This window comes from Danio rerio, chromosome 1 (genome assembly GCF_052040795.2).
Source record: "Danio rerio strain M-AB ecotype USA chromosome 1, GRCz13ab, whole genome shotgun sequence".
NCBI classification, from domain to species: Eukaryota; Metazoa; Chordata; class Actinopteri; order Cypriniformes; family Danionidae; genus Danio; species Danio rerio.
In genome coordinates this window covers 37,057,983-37,082,223 of record NC_141021.1, presented here as the reverse complement: position 1 = coordinate 37,082,223, position 24,241 = coordinate 37,057,983, and the positions used below count along the sequence as shown (strand labels likewise).

General features: G+C 33.3%; 1 protein-coding gene and 1 long non-coding RNA gene across 63 annotated transcripts in view; one reads left to right on the top strand and one right to left on the bottom strand.

Annotated features, from left to right (window-relative positions):
• lmo7b (LIM domain 7b) overlaps positions 1-12,691 on the top strand; it is a 92,590-nt gene extending 79,899 nt beyond the window's left edge. For 8 of the 58 annotated variants that reach the window (XM_087235835.1, XM_087235822.1, XM_087235807.1 and 5 more), the window contains 7 exons: positions 1,074-1,118; positions 1,521-1,576; positions 1,675-1,843; positions 3,676-3,912; positions 5,676-5,784; positions 7,976-8,081; positions 11,218-12,172. In XM_087235835.1, the coding sequence (XP_087091961.1) occupies positions 1,074-1,118; positions 1,521-1,576; positions 1,675-1,843; positions 3,676-3,912; positions 5,676-5,784; positions 7,976-8,081; positions 11,218-11,240 (745 nt within the window). In that variant the 3' untranslated portion in view covers positions 11,241-12,172. 58 annotated transcript variants of the gene reach the window in all.
• A 3,609-nt stretch (positions 12,692-16,300) lies between these two features.
• Positions 16,301-23,015, bottom strand: LOC147846907 (uncharacterized). Of its 5 annotated transcripts, none has more exons than XR_015476699.2 (11): positions 22,945-23,015; positions 22,438-22,528; positions 21,722-21,771; positions 20,696-20,994; positions 20,343-20,478; positions 20,167-20,213; positions 19,947-20,037; positions 19,720-19,850; positions 18,302-18,477; positions 17,820-17,907; positions 16,332-16,506 (listed from the first exon to the last, which is right to left on the bottom strand). It is a non-coding gene; the product is annotated as an uncharacterized LOC147846907 (long non-coding RNA). The 5 variants fall into 5 exon arrangements; XR_015941917.1 differs by having other exon boundaries at positions 20,696-20,803; XR_015476703.2 differs by lacking the exon at positions 18,302-18,477 and having other exon boundaries at positions 16,301-16,506; positions 19,720-19,867.
• Between the last annotated feature and the right edge of the window lie 1,226 nt (positions 23,016-24,241).

Sequence of the window (24,241 nt, the reverse complement as noted above, 5' to 3'; positions counted from 1 at the left end):
TTTGAGTACAGTGATTTTGAGTAGTGATTTGAGTACAGTGAACTCATTGTCATGTTCAAGAAACCAGTCCGAGATGATTCACGCTTTATGACATGGCATGTTATCCTGCTGATCGTAGACATCAGTAGACTGTTGTCATAAAGGGATGGACATGGTCAGCAACAATAATCAGGTCGGCTGTTGTGTTTACACGATGCTCAATTGGTACTAATGGGCACGAAGTGTTCCAAGAAATTATCCCCCACGATTACGCCAAAACTGTTGATACAAGGCAGGATGGATCCATGCTTTCCTGTTGTTGTTGACAAATTCTGGCCCTACCATCTAAATGTCACAGCAGAAATAGAGACTCATCAGACCAGGCAACGTTTTTCCAATCTTCCATTGTCCAATTTTGGTGAGCCGGTGCAAATTGTAGTCTCAGTTTCCATTGTGGTCTTCTGCTGCTGTTGCCTATCCTCCTCAAGGTTGGACATGTTGTGCGTTCAGAGATGCTCTTCTGCATACCTCGATTGTAACGAAATGTTATTTGAGTTACTGTTGCCTTTCTATCAGCTTGACCAGTCTGGCCATTCTCCTCTGACCTCTTTCTTCAACAAGGCATTTGGCCCACAGAACCACCAATCACTGGATATTTTCTCTTTTTCAGCCCATTCTCTGTAAACCATAGAGATGGTTGTGCATGAATATCCCAGTAGATCGTCAGTTTCTGCAATACTCAGACCAGCCCATCTGGCACTAACAATCATGCCACGTTCAAAGTCACTTATATCACCTTTCTTCCACATTCTGATGCTCGGTTTGAACTGCAGCAGATCATCTTGACCATGTCTACATGCTTAAATGTATTTATAAATGTAAGTTGCTGCCATGTGATTGGCTAATTAAAAATTTGTGTCAAAGAGCATTTGGATAGGTGAACCTAATAAAGAGGCTGGTCAGTGCATATAATAATTTTAAAATCACCTCTAAAAACCGTAATGATATTTTGTTTTGAGCATGTGCATGTCTTACTGCTGCTTCACTGCATATGTGTCTGTGTTTTGCTTCTGCTCTGTCCTGTCCTGCTTCAGCTCAGAGGAGTCCTATGGGTTTGCCAAGCTTACCGTTTCCGACAGGTCAGTTTGCTTTTGTGGCTGGACTGTATTTGCTGATCTTAATAGCTTTTGTGGCTTTGTGTACTGAAAGGTTTCCCAGCATCTCAAAGGGGAAGTCTGCATTTTCATGTCCAATATGCTCCATTTTAGTGTCATTTAAAGACAAATTTATAATTACTTATGTTCTCATCAGAAATATAAAGAAAGGATTAGGATTCATGGTTCTTATTTCATTTACATTCAGCATCATTTCTGTTTATTTTTAATCACATTCTTTATCCTCTCAATTATCAAATTAAAATGAATAATTTATAGTTGGTGATGCTTAAATTACACAGATTACCTTTTTTTTGGCAGGTCTGATTGGCAGAGTGTTGCTTTATTATTGCTGTATTACTAAATTTGTGTGTTTATTTTTAATAGGACAAAGTCAAAATCTACTCCTGCACTTGAAGCCCTTCACAAACAAGACGCTAAAGGTTTGAATACCTTGCATTTGGCTATTTTTATGTGAATGCTTGTGAGCTGACTGTCAGGTAGAATGCTTGTTTTCTCTTTATTTTCCCTTCGCTGGCAGAAGGCTGCAGTAAGAAGAAGGGACAGCTGTCGCAGGCAGAGAAGGAGCGTCTGCAGATCCTGGATGAGATGAGGAAGAAGACGCCGCTCCACACCGACAGCAGCTGGATTCGACAGCGCAACGCCAGCATCAACAAAGAGACCATCACTGTGGGCACATCAATCAGGAGGTCCTGATAAATGAAATAAATATAAACAATTTTCTTATATTATCTAGGATAGATTGTATCTTTACCATTTGATACTTGAGATAATGGCTGCTGACATTTCAGCTTGTCATTACTGAAAAAAATTAGTTTCATTTAGTGTCATCGTTGTAAATGTGATTCGATATGTGGTCATCATAAAATATATTAAAATTATATTCATTTAAATTGTAATATTTTACTGTTTGCTCAAATAAGTGAAGCCTCAGTGAGTGTAACTTTCTAAACCACAAGAATTGAATCATTCTTAATTGATATTTTTCAATAAGTATAATAATCTGCTCACCAAAGCTCAGTTTTAAAAATATACAGTAGAAACGGTAATAATTTAAAATGGTAAATTAAAAAATCTATTTCCGGTTTAGTATGAAAAACTATTGTGATGAATATTTTATTTTCTGTGTCACACAATTCTTTAGAAATGTTATGAAAACATGGTAATTTAGTGTTCATGCAACTTTTTAAAATATTTTTGTATTTGGACATTAAAATTGATTGATGCATTTTTAGGATTCTTAGATGTACATTAAAATAATATAATAATAATACATTTTATTTGGATATCAGTTTTCCTACATGCATGCAACTCAAAGCACTTCACAAAAAAACAAAAAAACAAGCATTATAAACTAAACTAAAACAAATGTATGGACAAATAAAGCAAAATAAACTACAAATACTCAGATTAAAGCATACGTGTACATGCATATATGCAAATATCTACACAATCACACACAAAATAGTTCTTACATATGCATATATGCACACACTGTACATACATACATACACCTACACATATATATATATATATATATATATATATATATATATATATATATATATATATATATATATATATATATATATATATATATATATATATATATATATATATATATATATATATATATATAAACACACACACACACACACACACACATAAAGTTCTAACATTTTACATATTGTTATGTTCATATGCAATTCTTAAAAGTTTTAACATGTTTTTAAAAAAACCTAAAAGCTCTGGGATTCTTCCACTTTACTTGGGAGACAATTCCAAATTTTTGAAGCAAAGTGACTAAAATAGATGCTGCCAAATTGCAGATTTACAGAGGGAAATTCTTAACGTCCAGTGCTAGAAGAGAGTAGCAAATGGTTTGGATTGTATCTCGATAAGCAGTCAGAAATGTAAGGTGTCAGGTTGTGTAGTGCCGTATAAACTAATAAAAGACTCTTAAAATCTAAAGAAAGCTACAGTATTAGGAGTATTCTTTTAATAAAAATTATCAACCTCTACCAATTAGCAGATATGTTTTATGGTAAAAGTACCGTAATTAATACATATACTATGAAAATTGGAAAATGTAAAGTGTAAGACTAATTTATTTAAAAACATAATCTAAATTAAACATATTTGACTACTATATTACCTTTATTTCAGATACTCGTTTAACACATTTTCTTGATTTTGGTTTTATTGTAAAAATAAATAAATGAATAAATAAATAAAAATCAAGTATAGCAGTGCAACAGGAATTATGTTTGATGCTTCTTTTTTTTTTTTTGTAAACCAACATTGCTGTTTAGTGTAAACCATTATTTAAAGCAGTCATTCTTTAAATACCTTTAACAGCCCTTATTTAAAACAGTCAAAATATAGTCAACCATTTGGTATAGCAGGCAGTTAAAGGGCTAGTATACATTTTTTATAATATACAATTTTTTGGCTAAAAGAACACTCCTACTGTGAAGTTCCAGTAATATTTATTATCTCAAACTGTGTCTCTTTGTTACAGATATGAATCTATGGACAATCTCCACACAACTAACTCATGGTCCAGGCAGTCGTACACTTCCGGTTGGTCCAGCAGACCTCATTCTGCATTAGGAAGCAGTGGCTCTTACAGAAGTGGACGCAGCAGCCTGGGCCCCGGATCAGCCATCTTCTCTACTGGAGTAAAACTGAACTCAAACACAACTACACCTGAACCGACGGGCCTCGAGTCCCGTCCAAACTCTCAGCAGCAGGGCAGGTATGGACTATTCATGTGTGGAAGTCATGTTTTTACATTTAAATAATACTTTTAATTTTCCCTTTCCTTTTATTCAGTAAATGTATTTTCAGTTTAAACACTTTGAAGTGAATGTTAAGTGCAGCTCTTTTTTATTTGTTTTTCCTAAAGAAGGATCTCACTCTACCATACATTTAACCCCAGGTATTTTAGCAGTCAGTGGCTGTGTTTTATATGCAGAACACTGGTACTCCATTTTGAGTATATACTGTAGTGTATACTGAGTACAATTTAAAAGTATATATGCATGAGACGGTATGCTGCTTTTCCTATTCTTTACAAAAATCGTACTCTACAAAACCTAAATTAATAAAATATGTGTAATTAGTGATGCACTGAAATGAACAAACATTTAGGATGCAGTTAATAGGCAAATAGGGTATAAAGCATAACATTCATTTAATACTCAAATTTGTAAAACATAACTGCGATCTGTTTAAATGGCACATAAAGCAGTAATTCAAGAATTAAATAATTTTCGACCGTTTAGTTTCTTGATTAACTAGTTATGACCAATTTATTTAAAAATCAAAGTAATGTAAAGACTAAACTACATTGCAGCTTAATATGTTGTATATATGTTTATATATATATATATATATATATATATATATATATGTGTATATATATATATATATATATATATGTATATATATATGTATGTATGTATGTATGTATATATATATATATATATATATATATATATATAACTTTTCTAGGTAACTATTTGAGCTTTCAAATCACTTTCTTTTGATAAATGTTAAATTAAAAGCTGTTTCTACGTTTCACTATTGAAACGTTTAGTGACTGATTATTGGAACATGCCTTCTGTTCATTCAGATATAATTTGTGCCATAACCAGTAGTAAATATAATGGTTTTATACTTTAACTCTGTTCAATAGTTTATTTAAACATGCCTTTTGTTCATTCGGATATAATTTATGCTCTAGCCAAGAGTAAATATAATGGTTTTATACCTTAACTGTGACCAATAGTTTATTTGAACATGTATTCTGTTCATTCAGATATAATTTGTCCTATAACCAGTTGTAAATATAATGGTTTCACACCTTTACTGCTTTACTGTGACCAATAGTTTATTTAAACATGCCTTCTGTTCATTCAGATATAATTTGTGCTATAACCAGTAGTAAACATAATGGTTTATACTTCAAATGTGATTAGTACAGTGAGAAAAAACAGCATTTGTTATTTGTTTTTCTAGAAAGAAAAATGTATAGCTTTGAGTTTAAACAGCGAATTATAAATAATGTTCTGCAATGTTTGTTTATCAACAGAAAACAAGACTAAAAATGTGTTTTGAGATTAAACTAATCCAAATAAGCACTATAGACTAAAAAAAGAAGACCTTGTATTAATAGTCCTGCATAAGTGTGTCAACAGCTGACATGTTTTCCTGCAGTTTATCCAAATTGTCTGCATAAAAGAAACTGATACCTCACATAAGAAATGGTAATAAAATCTGACCATTTCAGCTGATGAAATTTCAGTGCATCACTAGTGAAAATTGTTATTGTGTGCGTTTACATATACTGTATAGGCCAATATGGCTATTCCATTGATAATATAAAAGATACTCTGTTCAGTATACATGCAGTATAGTAAGGTATTAAATTATTTGTCCGCCGCCAACCCTCTCTGGTAAATGAAGTGGACTGAGGCAGAGGTCTTTTGTGTGACATTGAGCATGTGGTGCCTGTAGGCTGGTCAGTGGCAGGCGGATGTGCTCGAGGTGCGAGCAGCCGCTGGGGAAGGGAGCTGCCATGGTCATCGATTCCCTGGAGCTCTGCTTTCACATTGGCTGCTTCAAGGTGAGGCCGGAGGTCACCTGAAACTGAGAGAACTGGCCATCCATGGACATGCCTGGGGTTTTAATCTTAATCATCTGGGGAAATGGGAGAGAATTAGCCACTACTCTTTTGGTGAAGGCAATCAGATTGCAAGCATGCAGGACAAATTAGAAATGCTGTCTTAAATTATGTAAGGAAATCTAAAACTGATAAAATATAACAATTTCAGTAATGCTTTGTTTTAGGGTGTGTTCAAGTTTGGCAGGTTTGGTTTTATTCAAACTGGAAAAAAAAAAAAAACATCATGGCTTGAATTCAAGCATATAGCATTTAGAAGTTTGCAACTATGTTTGCAAAATATATGCCTTTTTTGGTATATTTGGATTTGGTTTTTGAAGCGACAGTAAATTCTAAAGTATGCTAAAAAAACACACCCTTAATTTAAACATCCACATGATCACACCGGTGTGATTTAGAACAGAATTATAATCTGCTTTCCCATGTTGGCTCATGCTAAACCAGAGCAAGACATGCATGCCTAGTAAAATCACTGTTTTAAAACGAATAACATTTATTTAGGTTTCAGACATTTAAATATAAGTGCTACATATAGGTATTATCAAAAAGTAATGTTGATGGTTTGTAAAATTCACGCTGATGTCTATGTAGATGGAAACAGTAATTACTCTTATACATAATCAAATCATGTGCTTCTCTTTCATACGGTGGCCGAGAAAGCTTAACCTGCTGCAATTTTAAGAAAGCACATGCAATTAAATGGAACACCAGCAAATTCAGAAACTATCTTCATCAATTTGACAGCTCGCACATTCCAACTTCTCACAACACAAACAACTGCAGAAACGCACACCAATTGGTTACAACACAAACAGTAATTAAACGTGCTGCATTTCGCACACAACAGAAACATTAATAAAATGCACTGCATTTCTCACAACAGACGTGTTTCAAGGAGACCCTAAAACATGACAGATCCTGGTTTTCTGGGTTATGGTTATTTAGGCTAAGAAATACTAAAGACATGGGGATTGGGTAAACAAACAAACAAAAAGAAAATTCACCTGTAACTGCATAATTGCATGTGTTTCCTTTATTTATTTTTTATTAAGATTAAAATAATAAATTTAAATTACAGCACATTAAGCTCTCTCGGCCACCATACTTTCATCAGATACACACCGTTTAGGTTACTAGAATGTTTACTTTAATTTTCTCACTGTAAAACAGCCACATGCATTTCTGGAGAAGTTGATGAATTAACATGTTGTAAATCCAGCAGCTCAAATCTCTCCACTGTTGTGCAGACCAACATGGCAGCACATACTGTCTCATATCAAATAATAGTATATTTTTAAGTTGTTTGAATGATGCAATATATGTTCATGCACAAATTTGAGATTTCTGAATATCTGAGATTATTTAATAATTTAAAAAATGACATGCAAAATGGTTAAAAAGATAATGTTTTGTCAAACTGCAAATGAAAACTTAATTCCAGCCTGTTTTCTGATTGTCTTTTTCGGTACCTCAGCACAGCCTAGTTAGGCTAACCCAACCTGTGCATCACCAGAACCCTGCCAGTCACTGAGCACACATGCCTTCCCTATCATCAAACTATACCACAGTTTCTGGGAAATAAGTGTGTTCATGTCATATTGTTTTTAATGTTTCATGTATAACTTATATTATGAAATATATATGGAAAAAATAGACAACTTGACCACTTGGTTTTTTTGGATTAACTGCATTTATTAGATTTATTTTTTCTTTCAACAATGCACTAAGTGCAGATTTATAATCAGATTCAACTTATTTTCCAGAAAATGGAGTATTTGCTTTAATCTTTCATCCCTGGCTTTCATTCTAATGATGATTATTTCTTTTAGATTGCTATATTTGGTTGCAGGGGTTTGTGGTTTGTTTACAGTACCTGCTTGTTTGTTCACTGCAGCACAAGACCGTTTTATCACCGCTTCACCAGCCTTCACTAAAAATAATCACCTTTTCATATGTACAGTAGCTGTGGTGGAGAAGCTGCACGCACTGACTCAATAATCAGCATTTCTAATGAATAATTAATTTGACAAGAATGTGGGCTGCTTTGGGGGCTTCTTAACCTTTTGTTCGTGGAGTCATGGGAAGAAAAGGGTTGATTTGTGTCCAGTCTGAAGGTCTTCTGTTGATGTTGCAGTGTGTCAGCTGCAGGACTGAGCTTGGTCGAGGGCCTGAATCCGGAGCTCAGGTCAGAGTCCGACACAGACAGCTCTTCTGTAACACCTGCTACTGCAGAATCAGAGGTACGCAAAAGACAACCTCCTTATATATGCACAGTCAGTGAACTGGTTTCTCTGACTGGCCTTACTCTTACAGTAAATATGTTGAAAAAACTAATCTGTAGACTAGGCATGGGCCGGTATAAGATTCTGGCTGTTAGATAATCTTGGATAATAATATCACGCTTTCACGGTATTGTGATCACTGCTCTAAATTATATTATTTTTAAATGTCTGGGTAAAAGACAAAAACTTTTTTTCTTCTCTTTGAACACAATATATTTTATGTTAAGAAGCATTTAAAATATTTTGGAACAGTAGCTAAACATGTCAGGGTAAATAATACAAATGAATCATTGACTTCTCCTGTCTTCATTAGTTTCAAAAACATTTGTTTGCTTACTATTTAAAGTGGCATCTTTGGATATTGTTTCTGCTGGAGATGTTGTTGTCTTAAAAACATTTAAAAAAAATCTTACATATACCTTAGGAATGTTATAGCAGAAAACTTTGACTATTTTAAAACCTCGATATTTTCAAACCGCGGTATACCTTGATAACGGTTATCGTCCCATGCCTACTGTAGACTAGCCTTTATTCCTGTATAAAGTCACACTGCTGATGGTGCTGATTTAAACATTTTCAAATAATTCATGATCACTTGCCTTTAATTACATATATTTCACATTCTTTTTAAAAAATAAACATTTTTTAGTAATTATTTTTTTCGAAGAATGTGTAATATAAAATATTTAATGCAATGATTCAATGAGTGCGAATCATGACCCTTTGAGTTATTAACAAACCAAAATCAAATAATGCAGGTGCACAGTGCATACTGCACTGTTGAATTTTGTTCACAAATGCTGCATTCATTAAAACATTAAAAAATAAAACTAACTGTTCTTGAAGATATCTATTAGAGGTGTTATGGTACAGAAAAAAAAATGTTTCAGTACATACCTTGAGTTTAAAAATACTTTAAAAAAAGTTTTTTAATAAGCAATTCAAACAGCAACCGGAAACAAAGTGCTTTATACAAAAATGACAACATTACATTAACAATAAGAAAATTTAAAAGCCATTAAAATAAATACTGAGAAATATTTATTTTACACTTAACATCAATAGAATGCAACATACTATTATTTAGACCAACAGTCTAAAGCAGTGGTCACCAAACTTGTTCCTGGAGGGCCGGTGTCCTGCAGATTTTAGCTCCAACCCTAATCAAACACACCTGAACAAGCTAATCAAGGTTTTGCAAGGTATACATGAAACACCCAGGCAGGTATGTTGAGACAAGTTGGAGCAAAACTCTGCAGGGACACCGGCCCTCCAGAACCGAGATTGGTGACCCCTGGTCTAAAGTAAAGTCAATACCTTCGAAACATCACAAAAATAAATTGAATTTAAATTTTAAATAGAAGTTACTGAATGAACGAGTGTCATGAAATTATGAGTATTTCAAAACACTCCCAGTTAGGTCTTAATGTCTAAATCTGAAGGAGTCCTTGAAATCTAAAATAATCATGCAATAAAAACCTTGGATAGACTAGTGCAGGCCTATAAGGGCACAAAAAATACACACATAGTCCTGCAAACCATATCATTGTGATTTACTGTAAAAAAAATAAAATAAAAAAAATATCTGTAGAAAATATAGTGACTTTTTAGTCTTTCTTTGTACTTTATTGTTGTTTCAATGGTTCTTATGATACAATAATATAATCATAGAAAAACAATAATATAAATAACAACAAACAATATTGATCTGTATTTACATTAACAATATTTAACTGTTAATTTGATGTTTTAAAATTGACATTTTATTTTCTTAGGGTTAGTACTTTTGTGAATACTGCGGGCATTTTTAAGGTGTATGAAACAATTTGCAACTCTGTTTTACAAGAAATTATGTTATAATCAATAGTCAAACAATTCAATTACTTTTTATTTATAAAATATAATTGACACTTTAAATGTATTAAAAAAATAATTACACAAGGTAGTTTTAGTTTTCTAACTTTAATAATGAAAATATAAAACAGTACATTTATTTATTTGACTTATTTACCCAATGGCTTTATAAGTTGTTTTCATGACATATTTATGTAAACTTAAAAATGTAAAATAATTACATTATTTGGTACAGGTTAAGTCAAATATAATTAATATATAGTCTAATATTGCACAATTATTTAGAGCAGTGGTTCTCAAACTGTGGTACGTGTACCACTAGTGGTACGCAGGGTTCCTTCTAGTGGTACTCGGAGGAATGAAATATGTCATGTACATGCCAAATATATTTCAAAATTTATCAAAAATTATTTATATAATATGCCATACATGACATTTAGCCTATATTTCTGAGTTTATCTGCCATGTTTTTTTAAACTGTGCAGAGTTGTAGCTGCTTTACTGGGCCTACTACGCCTCTGTATTTCAATACTGCTCATTTTGGTGGTACTTGGAGAGAATTTTTTTCTGAGGTAGTACTTGATGAAAAAAGTTTGAGAACCACTGATTTAGAGTAATGTTCTGATCATTTTAGGAGAAAAATGCATACTTCATGAGTACTAGTTCATGAGTAAATCTGTTACACATTGATTTTCTTGACAATTGAACAGAAGACTCTTGTTATTTAAAGTAACTATATATATATATATATATATATATATATATATATAGATAGATAGATAGATAGATAGATAGATAGATAGATAGATAGATAGATAGATAGATAGATAGATAGATAGATAGATAGATAGATAGATAGATAGAGACAGACAGTTGAAGTCAGAATTATTAGCCCCCCTTTGAATTATTATTATTAATATTATTATTTTTATTTTAAATATTTCCCAAATGATGTTTAACAAAGCAAGGAAATTATCACAGCATGTTTGATAATATTTTTTCTTCTGCATAATTATTTGTTTTATTTTGGCTAGAATAAAAGCAGTTTTCAATTTTTAAAAAAAAAAACATTTTAGGGTAAAAATTGTTAGCCCTTTTAAGCTATATTTTAAACTCTAACTTTAAGGGACTTGTAAAATAAGCCTAAATAAATAATAAAAAATACAGTGAAGCTTAGTTTAAAGCTTCAGTTTTTAAGGCCAACATGCTAACTGCAAAACTCTGCACATTTCCCTCCCAGTCTGTTCCTCAATCTCCAAGTGACCAGAATGCATTGCAACAGATCGAAGAGGAGGAGCGCACCACAGAAACAGCCACAGGAATCGCAACTATTAACACAACCTAACCACTGAGACTGGCTTTCTATCCACAGCTTCCACAATCAATACACGGAGACTGCTATTTCTGTGATTGTTCCCATAGTATGACCTCTACGTAGTGAAGAGTTCCGACATGTTTGATCATTGCTGAAACCCCTGAGGTTGTTTCTGTACTGACTGACATCCACATAGTAAGATGCAATACTGAGCGTTTATGCATTCCATGTGGCAAGTAATAACATGTCTACTGTCTCTCTAAGAACTGTTTTATATGCTGTTTTTCATGCTGAAAACTAATTTGTCTAACATATACAGTATGACTTAAACTTCTTCCTTTAATATAAGCTTTCCTCAGAATTATTTAATAAATGTTGTAGCACACTTTGTTTGGTAATCAAGCACTTTTGTTCTCTTTTATTAGAAAAAATCACATAGTGGTGATGGGATGTTCAGTTTAAGCCATTTGTTCCGTGTCAGTTGATAAAGAGGAAACTTATGCTAAGGTTTTAAAATCACTGCATATTGTTATTATTATTATAAGGGAATCATTATATTATTATTATTATAAGGGAATAATGTAACATTTATTTTGCCCCTTATGAAGATTTTGAAATATGTTGTCCAGTAGGTGGCGCTCTGGTTTTTATCTGAAGAACATCAGTTTCTTTCCTTTTTTTTCTTCCCCTGGTTAATAGATGTGTGATTCTGCATATTGAGGTCATATTGTAAAATCAAATGACCCGGGATTGTTCTTTCCAAGCCTTTATGCTAGATGATTCTGTTTAAAGTTTTGAAGGATTTTAATCTCTTTGGTTAAAACTGGCTTGGCTTAAGTTAAGTGTTGCCATGGAAATAAAGCTTAATTTTAAATAGAAACTGAGTATGTACTGCAACTGTTTTCAATGAGAGAAAAAAAAAGAAAATCTTTTTACTACAACTAGTGTATCATTATCTCCTCATATCCTGAAACAGATACATGCTTCAGCCCTAATTTGGATAATTTAAGAGTGGCTGTAGAGCATCATCAGACTCTTCAGCTCCCTGTCATTGAGTTTCTCCCACAGTCTTCTCTATTTCTTCTAATGTACCCTCTCAATGGCTTTAAAGTGCAGACTTGTCTCAGTACTTAATTGCCTTGTGGAGTGTTGGCATAATACAACTCCCAGTGTCATTTTATTCTGAATTGTACTACCTTTTTCTTTCTTGGAAAACTTGACCAAGTGCTCTAATCGGTTTTGGCTTGAAATCATTTAATGGATAATGCTTATATAAAAATGCACATTATCTGCAGCTTTTCCTTGATTAGTGTTTTAAACACTGACCTGTTTGTTTTCAATGCTATTAAGACATAGCCTACCGTTTTAAAAATAAAATAAAGATGAAAAATGTGCACATTACATATGGATCATTTTTAAATATCTTATTAGAATGCATGTTTATCATTGAATGAATTTTCTAAGAACATGACCAAACTGGTTTGAGGTGATAGAAAGGCAACAATAACTCAGAAGAAGTTACATGCAGAAGAGCATCTTCGAACGCACAACACGTCCAACCTTGAGATGGATGGGCTACAGCAGCAGAAGACCACAGCGGGTGCCACTCCTGTCCGCTAAGAACAGGAAACTGAGGCTACTATTTGCACAGGCTAATCAAAACTGCACAATAGAAGATTGGAAAAAGGTTGCCTGGTCTCATTATTCTTGGTTTCTCTTGTAACATTCATATGGTAGTCAGAATGTGGTGTCAACAACATAAAAGCATATGACCACAGTACCCATCTTCTGATGACTACATCCAGCAGGATAGCGCACCATGTCATAAAGCGCATCTCAGACTGGTTTCTTGAAAATGACAATGAGTTCACCGTACTCAAATGGTCTCCACAGTCACTAGTACTAGTGTACTAGTAAGGTCTACCTAATAAAGTGGCCGGTGAGTGTATATGTGTATAATATTTTTTTCCTTGATTATTATATCACTTATAAAGTAACTGAAATAAAGACTGTGGGGATGGATGGACAGACAATAAATGAATAAATAGATGGTTCATACTACCCAAATGCACAGTTTGGTCAAATCAAATTTCAAAGTTGTCTCCTAATACAATTTCACATTTTAAGGCAGCACAAACACTGCTGAAACAACACATTATTTTTACTTTCTAATACAGTGATGAAGGCTGTTTCTTAATATGCGTTCCTCAGCATTCTTGCATCCCCGTGTATTGTCATCATCAACTTCCAAAGTTCAGTTAAAACTCAAGACCGCAAGAAAGGAGGACACATGAAAGGCTGTTTCTCAACATGCATTCTTCAGCGATCTTGCGTCCTCTTGTAACATCATCATCAGCTGCCAAAGTTCAGTTCTAATACAGAAGACCGCAAGAACGGAGGACGCGTGAAACTTTTAGGATGTGTTCTTGATACCGAGGACGCACCGATGCAGACTTAACACTGAACTCACTCTAGAAGTCCCAGAAGTCATTGCGACTGGTGGTGGGAAGTGCAGCAAGTTCAGTTCAGTGCTCAAGTCTGCATCGATGCGTCCTCGATATCAAGAAAAAGTTCAGAGATATAATTTATTTACCTCAGGAGTTTCCCTAAATGAAACTGTAAAAGTAAACCTCACTATGACTATAAAGGAATAAACACATTAAGGGTGGTTGTTTGCTGAAATTCGTATTAAAATCTGTTATTTAAATTTTGCAATGACTATCTATTATTTCTTTATACATAGAATATATTTTGAAAAAGGAGATGACAATAAATTGTTGTATGAATGCTGTCATTTAAAAAAAAAATGTTCCTTTAAAAATGCATAAAGGTCATGTGACCATCAGGAAGAACACAGCATCTCATTTCTCACAGGACGCGTTCTTTGTTCTTGCAGTCTTTCGAGTTCATTCTTCCGAAGACACCTGGCAAGACCGGTCTTCACACAAACGCAAGTTCTTTCTCTGCGTTCTTAAAATTGAGAAACAACCAAAGTTTCTGAATGTGTTGATATCGAGGATGCGTAGATGCAGACTTGAGCGCAAAATTCGCTCGAAGTCCCAGAAGTCATAGCAATTGAGGTCAGAAGTGCAGCATTTTATATGGATTTATTATTAAAGTTTAGAGACATTACTTATTTGTCTCAGGAGTTTCTCTAAATGTGAAGGTTAGAGTAAACATTAACGTGAAAGTCTTTATAAAGGCATAAGCACATTAAGGAGGTGTATTTGCTGAAATTCCTACTAATATGAGTTTTATTTATGCATGGTATATATTGTGAGTTCGTTTTTCCGAGGTAACTTGGCAAGAACAGTCTCCACAAGAACACAAGTTCGTTCTCAGTGTTCTTGGAATTGAGAAACAGCCAATTACTGCATCTGTTCTTGTTGGCTAAACCTGTCAATCTAGCGTGTGTTATGTTTTGAGAGAATTAACTAATGTACTGGATGAATCCCAGACAGCACACATACGTTGGGCCGACGTCGTGCCGATTTTCAAAATTCCATCGGCGCGATGTCGCTCAGGGAGCGTTTGCTAATTGGCAAAATGTCGCCGCGACGTCGGCAAATGATCGGAAACGCTGTCCGGCCGATGTTAGGACGACGCAACCGGAAATACCGGCCGCTCCGCGGAGGCGCTGTTCTCAGGCGTTTTGCTCATACTTATGGACCACTAGCTGCAGCAGCTGCTTATTTATAATAAACACGACACACCACTCTCAATAACAGTTGAAGATTTATTAATATTTTCACAATCATACAAATAGATTAATCAACTTTTATCACACATAACCATGTTTTACAGCGTTTAAAACAAAACCAACAAGTTGTACTATAACCATGGCTGAACTACTGTGCAATAAAGATTTTAAATACAAAGTCCATTGCAGCATTTATATTAAGACCATAGGAATATTTACAAGTACTTCAAAACATGTACACTAAGGGTGACTATAGTTTACTATAGTAAAAAACACAAATAACTTGTGTAAGCAAATGTTATAATGCTTATAATTTCTTAAATAGTGTTAAAGAAAATGCATGTTTCCAAGACTATAATTTTAAAATACAAGATAATACCAGTCATGTGTTCAGTATCCAAAAGACTTTCTTCAGGGAGTTACAATAATAAAAGAGGACACAAACACAAAATAAATACCAAGCAAACAATATTTACAGTAGTAAATAAAATCATACAAATTAAAATAATTTGATAAAATCTTATTAAAGTCTGTGGTCAAATTTTTTTTTTACATTTTTTTTATAAATGGCATTCAACAATTTGCAATATCCTCTGAACTAAAAACACATCAATAATATAATATAACAATACTTTCTCAGAGATAACCAGTTTTTTTTAAGCAAACTCTAATGCACGACACAAAACAGATTTTGTCAATATATATATATACACACACACACACACACACACACACACACACACACACACACACACACACACACATATATATATATATATATATATATATATATATATATATATATATATATATATATATATATATATAAAATCCCTTAATTTCTGTTTAACGGAAATATTTTAACACATTTCTAAATCACAATAGTTTTAATAACTCATTTCTAATAACTGAGTAAATAATATTTGACTAGATATTCTTCAAGACACTTCTATACAGTTTAAAGTGACATTTAAAGGCTTAACTAGGTTAATTAGCTTAACTAGGCAGGTTAGGGTAATTAGGCAAGTTATTGTATATCGATGGTTCTGTAGACAGTCGAAAAAAAATTGCTTAAAGGGGCTAATAATATTGACCTTAAAATGTTTTTTAAAAAATTCAAAACTGCTTTTATTCTAGCCGAAATAAAAGAAATAAGACTTTCTCCAGAAGAAAAAATAAAATTTTCTTGCTCTGACCTATATATATATATATATATATATATATATATATATATATATATATATATATATATATATATATAACTGGTTGTAAATTGTGTACAATGTTCCAAGAAAACAGACAAAATTAAAAGAAATAACCTGTCGTTTAGTTTTGTTTTATCTTGCGGAATGTTGCTTACACATAAAAGGGGATATATAGGTGGAATAAAAAGTGTCAGTGTGTCGCCATCCTCTAAATTGTTTTTGTATGTTGTCTTCATCTTTAGTCTTCACTAGTGAGGCTGGCCCAAACCGCGACTGCAGTAGCCAAATCTAATCCTTGTAGTGGGAACCCTTAAATAAATCAAGAAACCAAAAGGAGAAAGATTAGCATTGCAGCAGTTTATATTACCACAAATATATATTATTTGTTTCATGACATATAACTGGAGTATGTGTTATGCAAGTGCCTAGCTTAAATGTGTAATTTAATTTAAACTTAAAGAGTGTGTCTGAGCACAAATTTACAGAAAAGCCATTTGAAAGTTAAATTCCTTGTGAAATCATAATGAATTTTTTTTTTGGTTTTTAGTATCATTGTGTTAGTATAAATGTGTATCTAAATATATGTCTAATCTTCAGATACCACATTACATGCAAATTAAACTAAGTTTCGTCAACTAAAATGTCACACTGTACACTACATTTAATATATCATAGCTAGGGCCAGGAGGAATCTGCAGATGTTTTTTGCTATTTCTGCTGAAAATTTTGGTGGAAGTCTGCGGAATTATTTTGGGAGTATCATAACTAAAACCTTAATATATGAAATAAAAGTTTTCTTTAATGTTTAAAATGCAAATCCAATTAGATTCACTTTATTTGGTAAATAAAGCAAGTTTTTCATATAACATATCTAGTAAGACAGAAAATATTACTGTACAAACCTCATTGTACATAAATCAGACGAACATTTTCACATTAGTCAATAATATTACTGAAATTAATTAAAAAACTGAATAAATATAGATTTACACACATTTACTCAAGTAAATAAACAGAATTAATGATAGGCTAAACATCTGCGGAGTTCTGCGAAAAATCCGGGTGGGTCTAATCATAGCTTTATTTCTGCTACAAAAACAATTATATGTAGGCTATAGAGGAGGATATATGAAGAAATTATATATTCAACTCTCTAATTAAATGCACCTGATGCAGCTAATCAAGTCTTTTAGGCTCATTTGAAAACTTAAATGACGTGTTGGACCACAGTTGGACAACGCTCAGTGAGAATACTTTTTGCACAAATTCTTTTTGTTCTAAAGAAACATGTCTGATTGTTAGCAATCATCAAAGAGCAAAATTTTTTTTTTCAAATAAATACTATGCTCTTAAAAATAAACTTTTCATACATCAAGAATACTAAAAATGTTTATTTAAAATGTTTTATATTAAAAAAAAACAGCTTGAGGAGAGAATCAGTACATTGGAATACTATTTTTTCAGAAGGATCATGTGACACTATTAATTATATACATTGTATTAAATTCACAGTATAACTGCTTGACTGTATTAATTAAATAAAGCTGACACTATCAGAAGAGAATTTACCATACCAACCTAAAAGCTATGAAACAGTCGTGTATGTTTAGGATGTTACTTACTAGTCCTATTGTACTTTGGAGAGGTTGTCTGACAGGAGGATCCCTTCAACTCAGCAGAATTCTCAGCAGAGCATCAGCGTACACCAATCTAAGAATAAAATAAGCAATTAGTTAAAAACCAAAAATATATATATTTTATATTTCCAGGTTTATAGGAAAGAAGAAAGCTAAAGCAGATTTAAAATGTAGAAAAAAAATAAAACCTAATGACAATTTAATGGCACAACATACCCCAAACTAAGCACGCTCAAATGGTTAATTTACATAAATGACAACTGCTGCTCATTATACCAATATTAACTGTTAAGGATTCATTCATTCATTTTCTTTTGGGCTTAGTCCCTTTATTAATCTGGGGTCGCCACAGCAGAATGAAAGGCCAACTTATCCAGCATATGTTTTACGCAGCGGATGCCCTTCCAGCTGCAACCAATACACACTCATTCACACACACTTATACACTATGGTCAATTTTAGCATACCCAATTCACCTATGTCTTTGGACTTGGGAAAACCGGAGCACCCGGAGGAAACCCACGCCAACACGGGGAGAGCATGCAAACTTCACACAGAAACGCCAACTGCCCCAGCCGAAGCTCGAAGCAGCAACCTTCTTGCTGTAAGGCAAACGTGCTACCCTCTGCACCACCGTGCTGCCCTGTTAAGGAATCAGATTAATATAAATGAATTGACATGTTTATTTAGTGTCTGACACATTAAATATTGCATTTTTAAATATTGTTTCATTTTAAGATTTATTTCAGAATAACTATAGAACCTGGATATATCGTCACATTTTCATGCACAGCAGCATTTCCAAGAACATAGTAAAAACAGAATATAGGACAACTGAAAAAAAATAAAATAAAAAAACTCTGACTAAATGCTTCAAGTAACTGGCTAGGAATGGGCAGGTATAAGATTCTGAGGGTATAATCTTGGATAAAAATATCACAGTTTCACAGTATTGTGATTACTGCCCTGAAATGTGTTTTTTTTTATCTCTGTGTAAAAAACAGCTACTTTTTCCCCATTGAACACAATATGTTTTATTTTAAGAAACATTTAAAATATTTTGTAACAGTAAACATGCCAGGCTAAATAATAATTTAATAAAATAGTACTATCTTCATTAGACTCAAAAACACTGATTTCTTGTGAAGGCATAATAAGCTATTTGTTTTTCAGATGTTTGCTGAATCGTGAGCTGACCAGTAGCTTTTGATGTGGAGGGTCTTTTGCTGCTGTAGATAATGTTGGACTATTTTTTTAAGTCTTTGATAACGCGCTAAAAACCATATACAATGCATCCGGAAAGTATTGATAGCGCTTTACTTTTTCCACATTTTTAATGTTTCAGTCTTGTTTCAAAATGGATTAATTTCATTACTTTCCTCAAAATTCTACACACAATCCCCATAATGTGTGTTGACCCTATATTGCCTATATGGATTGTGATTTAAAAAAAAAATTAACATGTAAAATTGCAGTGTTAAATGCAATGCCATCAAACATTTTAGACGCACCAGTGCAAAAAGCTAGTCTAGAGCACTCAGGATGCTGGTGTAGTTCTAGTTAAATTCAGTTCAGTTAAAGCTGTATATGCAGCCGGTCTCAAGTATAAGATTTAGTATTTAACTAATCTTAACAACTAAACATTTACGAGTCTGTATTAGCCAGCTCATGTACTACAATGTAGCAGATACTGTATATTGCCACCTTGATACTTAAGCTTTCTTTAAAATATTTTGTGTTCAACCGATTAATTCATTCTTTCATTTAATTTTTTCAGTGCAATAGTATAGCTTACACTGGTGTAATTGTATGGACCCCTTAAAATAGCGGAGGCCACTTTCTGGCCACCCAAGTATAAACTTCTAGCCTAGCCACTGTGAACTACCTGTCTGTCCTGCTCCAGAACTCTTTGTCGGCTGCTTGTATGTCTGGATACAGCTGCACAAGTCTTTTAACACTGACAAATACAGCCTCTGCACATCCTCACCACCAGGGAAACAGAATGATCAGGAGTACCTGAAAAATAAAACCAACTGAAATCAGTTGAAATGTATTTTGTCTTGTGATGATGACACAAAAATATATCTTTTTTCACAAAGGATGTGCTGTTACCTATGAAACGGTCTATAATGAATGATCTTTTGATCCTGTTTCCTTGATGTCATTCACTCAGAGATGGTTTGGACATTTGATTGTATCTAAACTGTAAAGAATTTAAGTTACAAAAACATTGATAGCAGGACCATTGATCTTGTAACTTATACAAATTGTTAAGTATTGAACAAGTCTGCAACCAAACTAGTCAAGTTAATAATACTAATCTCAACTCAACTATGATTAGTTGTCTTGTTTCTGCTGCCCAGACGGTCTCTCCACCTGCTTATAAAAAAAGGAAAAAGTATGGTATTTTTACAACAATGAAACTGCAAACAACTTAACTATAAGGGGTTAAGCAGTGAGCATCTTTTATTATAAGCAATTTACTGAATACTTTGTCACTGGTATTACCAAAAAACCAAACGTCCCAAGTTTGGCTCATAGCTGTCGTGTCCACACATCTGCCCAGTAGCTTGTGGTAATACTGAAGACACTGATCAGCTGGTCCAACTGAGTTTGGAGTTGAACTGCAATCAGGCATCCAATACTGCAAAGAAAGAGAAACTCACTTTGGGTTAACAAATAATGTAATCCCATCCACACATTTCAAGTAATTGTGCAGTTAATTGTCTTATTGAATTTTCTGAGAGCTTATGAATATATTTTGTCTTCCCAAAATAGCATGTACTGAAACACAACATTATATAAATATAATTTAATAAGAGCGTGACGTGGTGGCACAATAGGTAGTGCTGTTGCCTTACAGCAAGGATGCTGACTCGAGCCTCGGCTGGATCAGCTGGCATTTCTGTGTGGAGTTTGCAAATTCTCCCGCCGTTTGCGTGGGTTTTCTCTGGGTGCTCCGGTTTTGCCTACAAGTCCAAAGACATGGTGTACAGGTGAATTGGGTAGGCTAAATTGTCTGTAGTGTATAAGTGAGAATAAGCGTATATGGTTGTTTCCCAGTGATGGCTTGCAGCTGGAAGGGCATCCACTGCGTAAAACATATGCTGGATAAGTTGACAGTTCATTCCGCTGTGGTTACCCCAGGTTAATAAAGGGACTAAGCAGAAAAGAAAATGAATGAATGAATGAATGAATTTAATAAGAGTTAAACTGATCTGTTAACATGTGTGTCAGGAGCTGATCTATCTTATAATTAATTTTTTGTCTAATTTTTTTAACAGGTAAATCAATACATACATATATATATATATATATATATACATATATATATATATATATATATATATATATATATATATATATATATATATATATATATATATATATATATATATATATATATATATTTGTACAAAAAATGGTTCCAGTAGTAACGCTCCTTAAAGTTAAACTACATATTCACATTCCTCATCTGTCTACTGTTACATTATACTAATCACTGTTCCATACAGTGGCCGAGAGTAATAAAACACAGAAAAAGAAGACAGCTTTGTCACTTTTTCTATGCTATTTGTGAGATTGTGTATGTTGTCAAACTGATGAAAATGTTTTCTCAATTTACTTTAACATTTTTGTGTTTGTTTATGTTTTTATAACTTGCAGCCGTTGTTAAATTTAAAAATATTTTAAACATGGATGGACATCTAAATGCATATAGGGCACATATCTCAAAACATTATGAAATATTTTCAGATAAATCAATTTTGAATTAAAATGTATATTAATCTCCAGACTTGCATCTCCCTGATCTTTTAAAAGAACGGCCCCTCGTTTGCTTATCACTTTTTGACAAGTGTCTGGCAGTCAGTCAAAAATATACTTACATATAAAGATGTTCATCAGCTACACGGCACTTAGGATAAACTTTGACCTCCTTTTCAGTTGATGTGGAAAACAAAAGCAAAAGAAAGAAAAAACAAAACGACTGAATACAAGTTGCATATCATGCCTGTACAAATCAAAATGTATTCATTTAGGGCTTAAATTGACTTGTTTGAGGATGAGTTAAGGTGTAAGGGATGGGTAATCGGTGTAAATATACATGTAATTCATAGCTATGATGTAAAGCTGAATTTTCAGCATCATTACTCAAGTCTTCAGTGTCAGTTGATCTTTCAGAAATCTTTTTTTTAAGATGTTGATTTAGTGCTTGAGGTTGAACTAATATAATGGTGATTATCAAATGGTGCTGATTTGCTGCTCAAGAAACATTTCTGATTGCTATCAATGCTAAAAACAGATGTGATGACAAATTATTTAGTGTAAACTTTTTTTCTAAGATTTAATAAATCAATTAATCATAAAAAAATTAAACAAAATAAACAAATATTACTTCATTAGCAGCAAATCTGCATATTTATTAAGTTCTGAAGAATTATGTGATGTGAAATTTAATACCACTCACATGTTTCAATGTCAAAACTTTCTTAAAATAACTGCAATAAAGACAAGTAACAGATGCATAATATATAGACATGTAACATGTGCATAATGATGTGCAATGGAAATTCATATGAATTAATCCTCTGCTTAAAGTTACCTGTCTTTTCTGCATCTCTGTGATCAGCTCCCTTCAGAAATTTAGGAATCTTGTGTTATATTTTCTGTAGCAGGGGGTTATTCTCTCACTCCTGTAACCACAGAACACTTTTTTACTTAACGTAACATTTGTTTAAGATACCATGAAATATCAAAACACGATTGAACTTTTGATTCACGGTCCTTTACAGTACAATGCGTATTTTAGACTAACGTTACATATGGAGTGCATTAAATAAAACATTGACAAAACCTCTCATCTACACATAAAGAATAAATAAAAGCCAAAACTTTAACAAACAAGTTTAACAAGAGCTAACATTAAGTAAGTTACCGTAATATTACCCCGACGCTAACGTTACCAGTGCTAATATGCTAACGGACTTTTACGAATACTTACCACTCTTATATAACATAATATTCAACTGAATATTTATCAATTGCCAATAATAAAAGTATGAGGAACAGTTTTATGTATTATTTGCTTTGTTTTAGGGACTAAACTTACCTGAAAACAGTCAAAACGGCAGCTTGAGAGAAGTCGTGTTGTGTCTTTCAGGTGGTGTCGTGTCGTGTTGTAGCTTCGTTTCCCATAGCAACATCCTCTCCGCTCCAGTGTTGGAATGAGAAGCGCGCGCGCACATCAAAGTCATGCAGTATTACATTTATAAACATGATCACTCCATACTCCACAGACAATTTAAATAATAAACTTGTATTTTATATCTTGAATTTAAAATGTATTTAGCAGTTTTATATACGCTATGACGAGCTTTATAGCCTACTAAACTGTTACAAAACAAACACTTTATTTGTGCATCAGATTCACTGTCAAAAATAAATAACCAATAAATATAAATGCAAGTATATATAAAACAAAGATGTCACTCTGTAAAAATGTGTTAATTTTAATTAAACAGCCGAAATGCAGAACATACTTGATTTTTACACTGGGAAAAATGTATTAGAAAAAGCCACAATAAAAAAAAAGCAAACAGCAGTTAAAACCAGAAAAAAACAATGTTTTCATTATTAAAGCATAACAATAAAACTTTTTATATTTTAATGAATTGAAATCATGTATTGTAGGCATTTTGGTCAGTTTTACTGCATGAATGTAGGCTATTTAAAGCTGGACCGACCGACGCAGTAGACATGATGCATGTCGCGTTTGTCTAATTTATTATGCACGCAAAAACTTAATTGTAAACCAAATATGTTGCCGGATTCTTTCATGGGCATGAGAGATAAAGTGCTTATGAAGTGCTTCGTCGGCCTGCGGTCGTTAACCGATGCAGAGCCGACGTTGGTTGAGCTGGAACAATAGAACACACGACCGAACGATCATGCGTATGTTTGGCCGACCATATACCGATGTTAGAATTAAAGGGGCCGACGTGTTGACCTTCGGCCGACGTCGGCCCAACGTATGTGTGCTGTCTGGGATGAATCAATCATTTGAATCAGATCCTATCAGAGAATCGGCTAATCCAGTGAGTGTTTTGTTTTTGAATCAAAACTGATTGTGTTCCAGTTTTTCTCATTGAAGATGTGCAGTAATAGACTGATGGACTATTGTCAATGAACACTAATGTGGCTTGTGGCCTATTAGGTCACTTTGGAAGATTTGCAATTGGAACATTAGCAATCTTTAAAGCCCCAGCTGCCAGTACCATTCAGTCCACATAAAACGGCTACACTTTTTCTAAATTACTCTTCTTTTGTACTAAAAAAAGGCGAAATCATATAGATTTGGAGCCATATGTCGGCAAGTATCATATTTGCACAAGAGTGATCAAATGTTG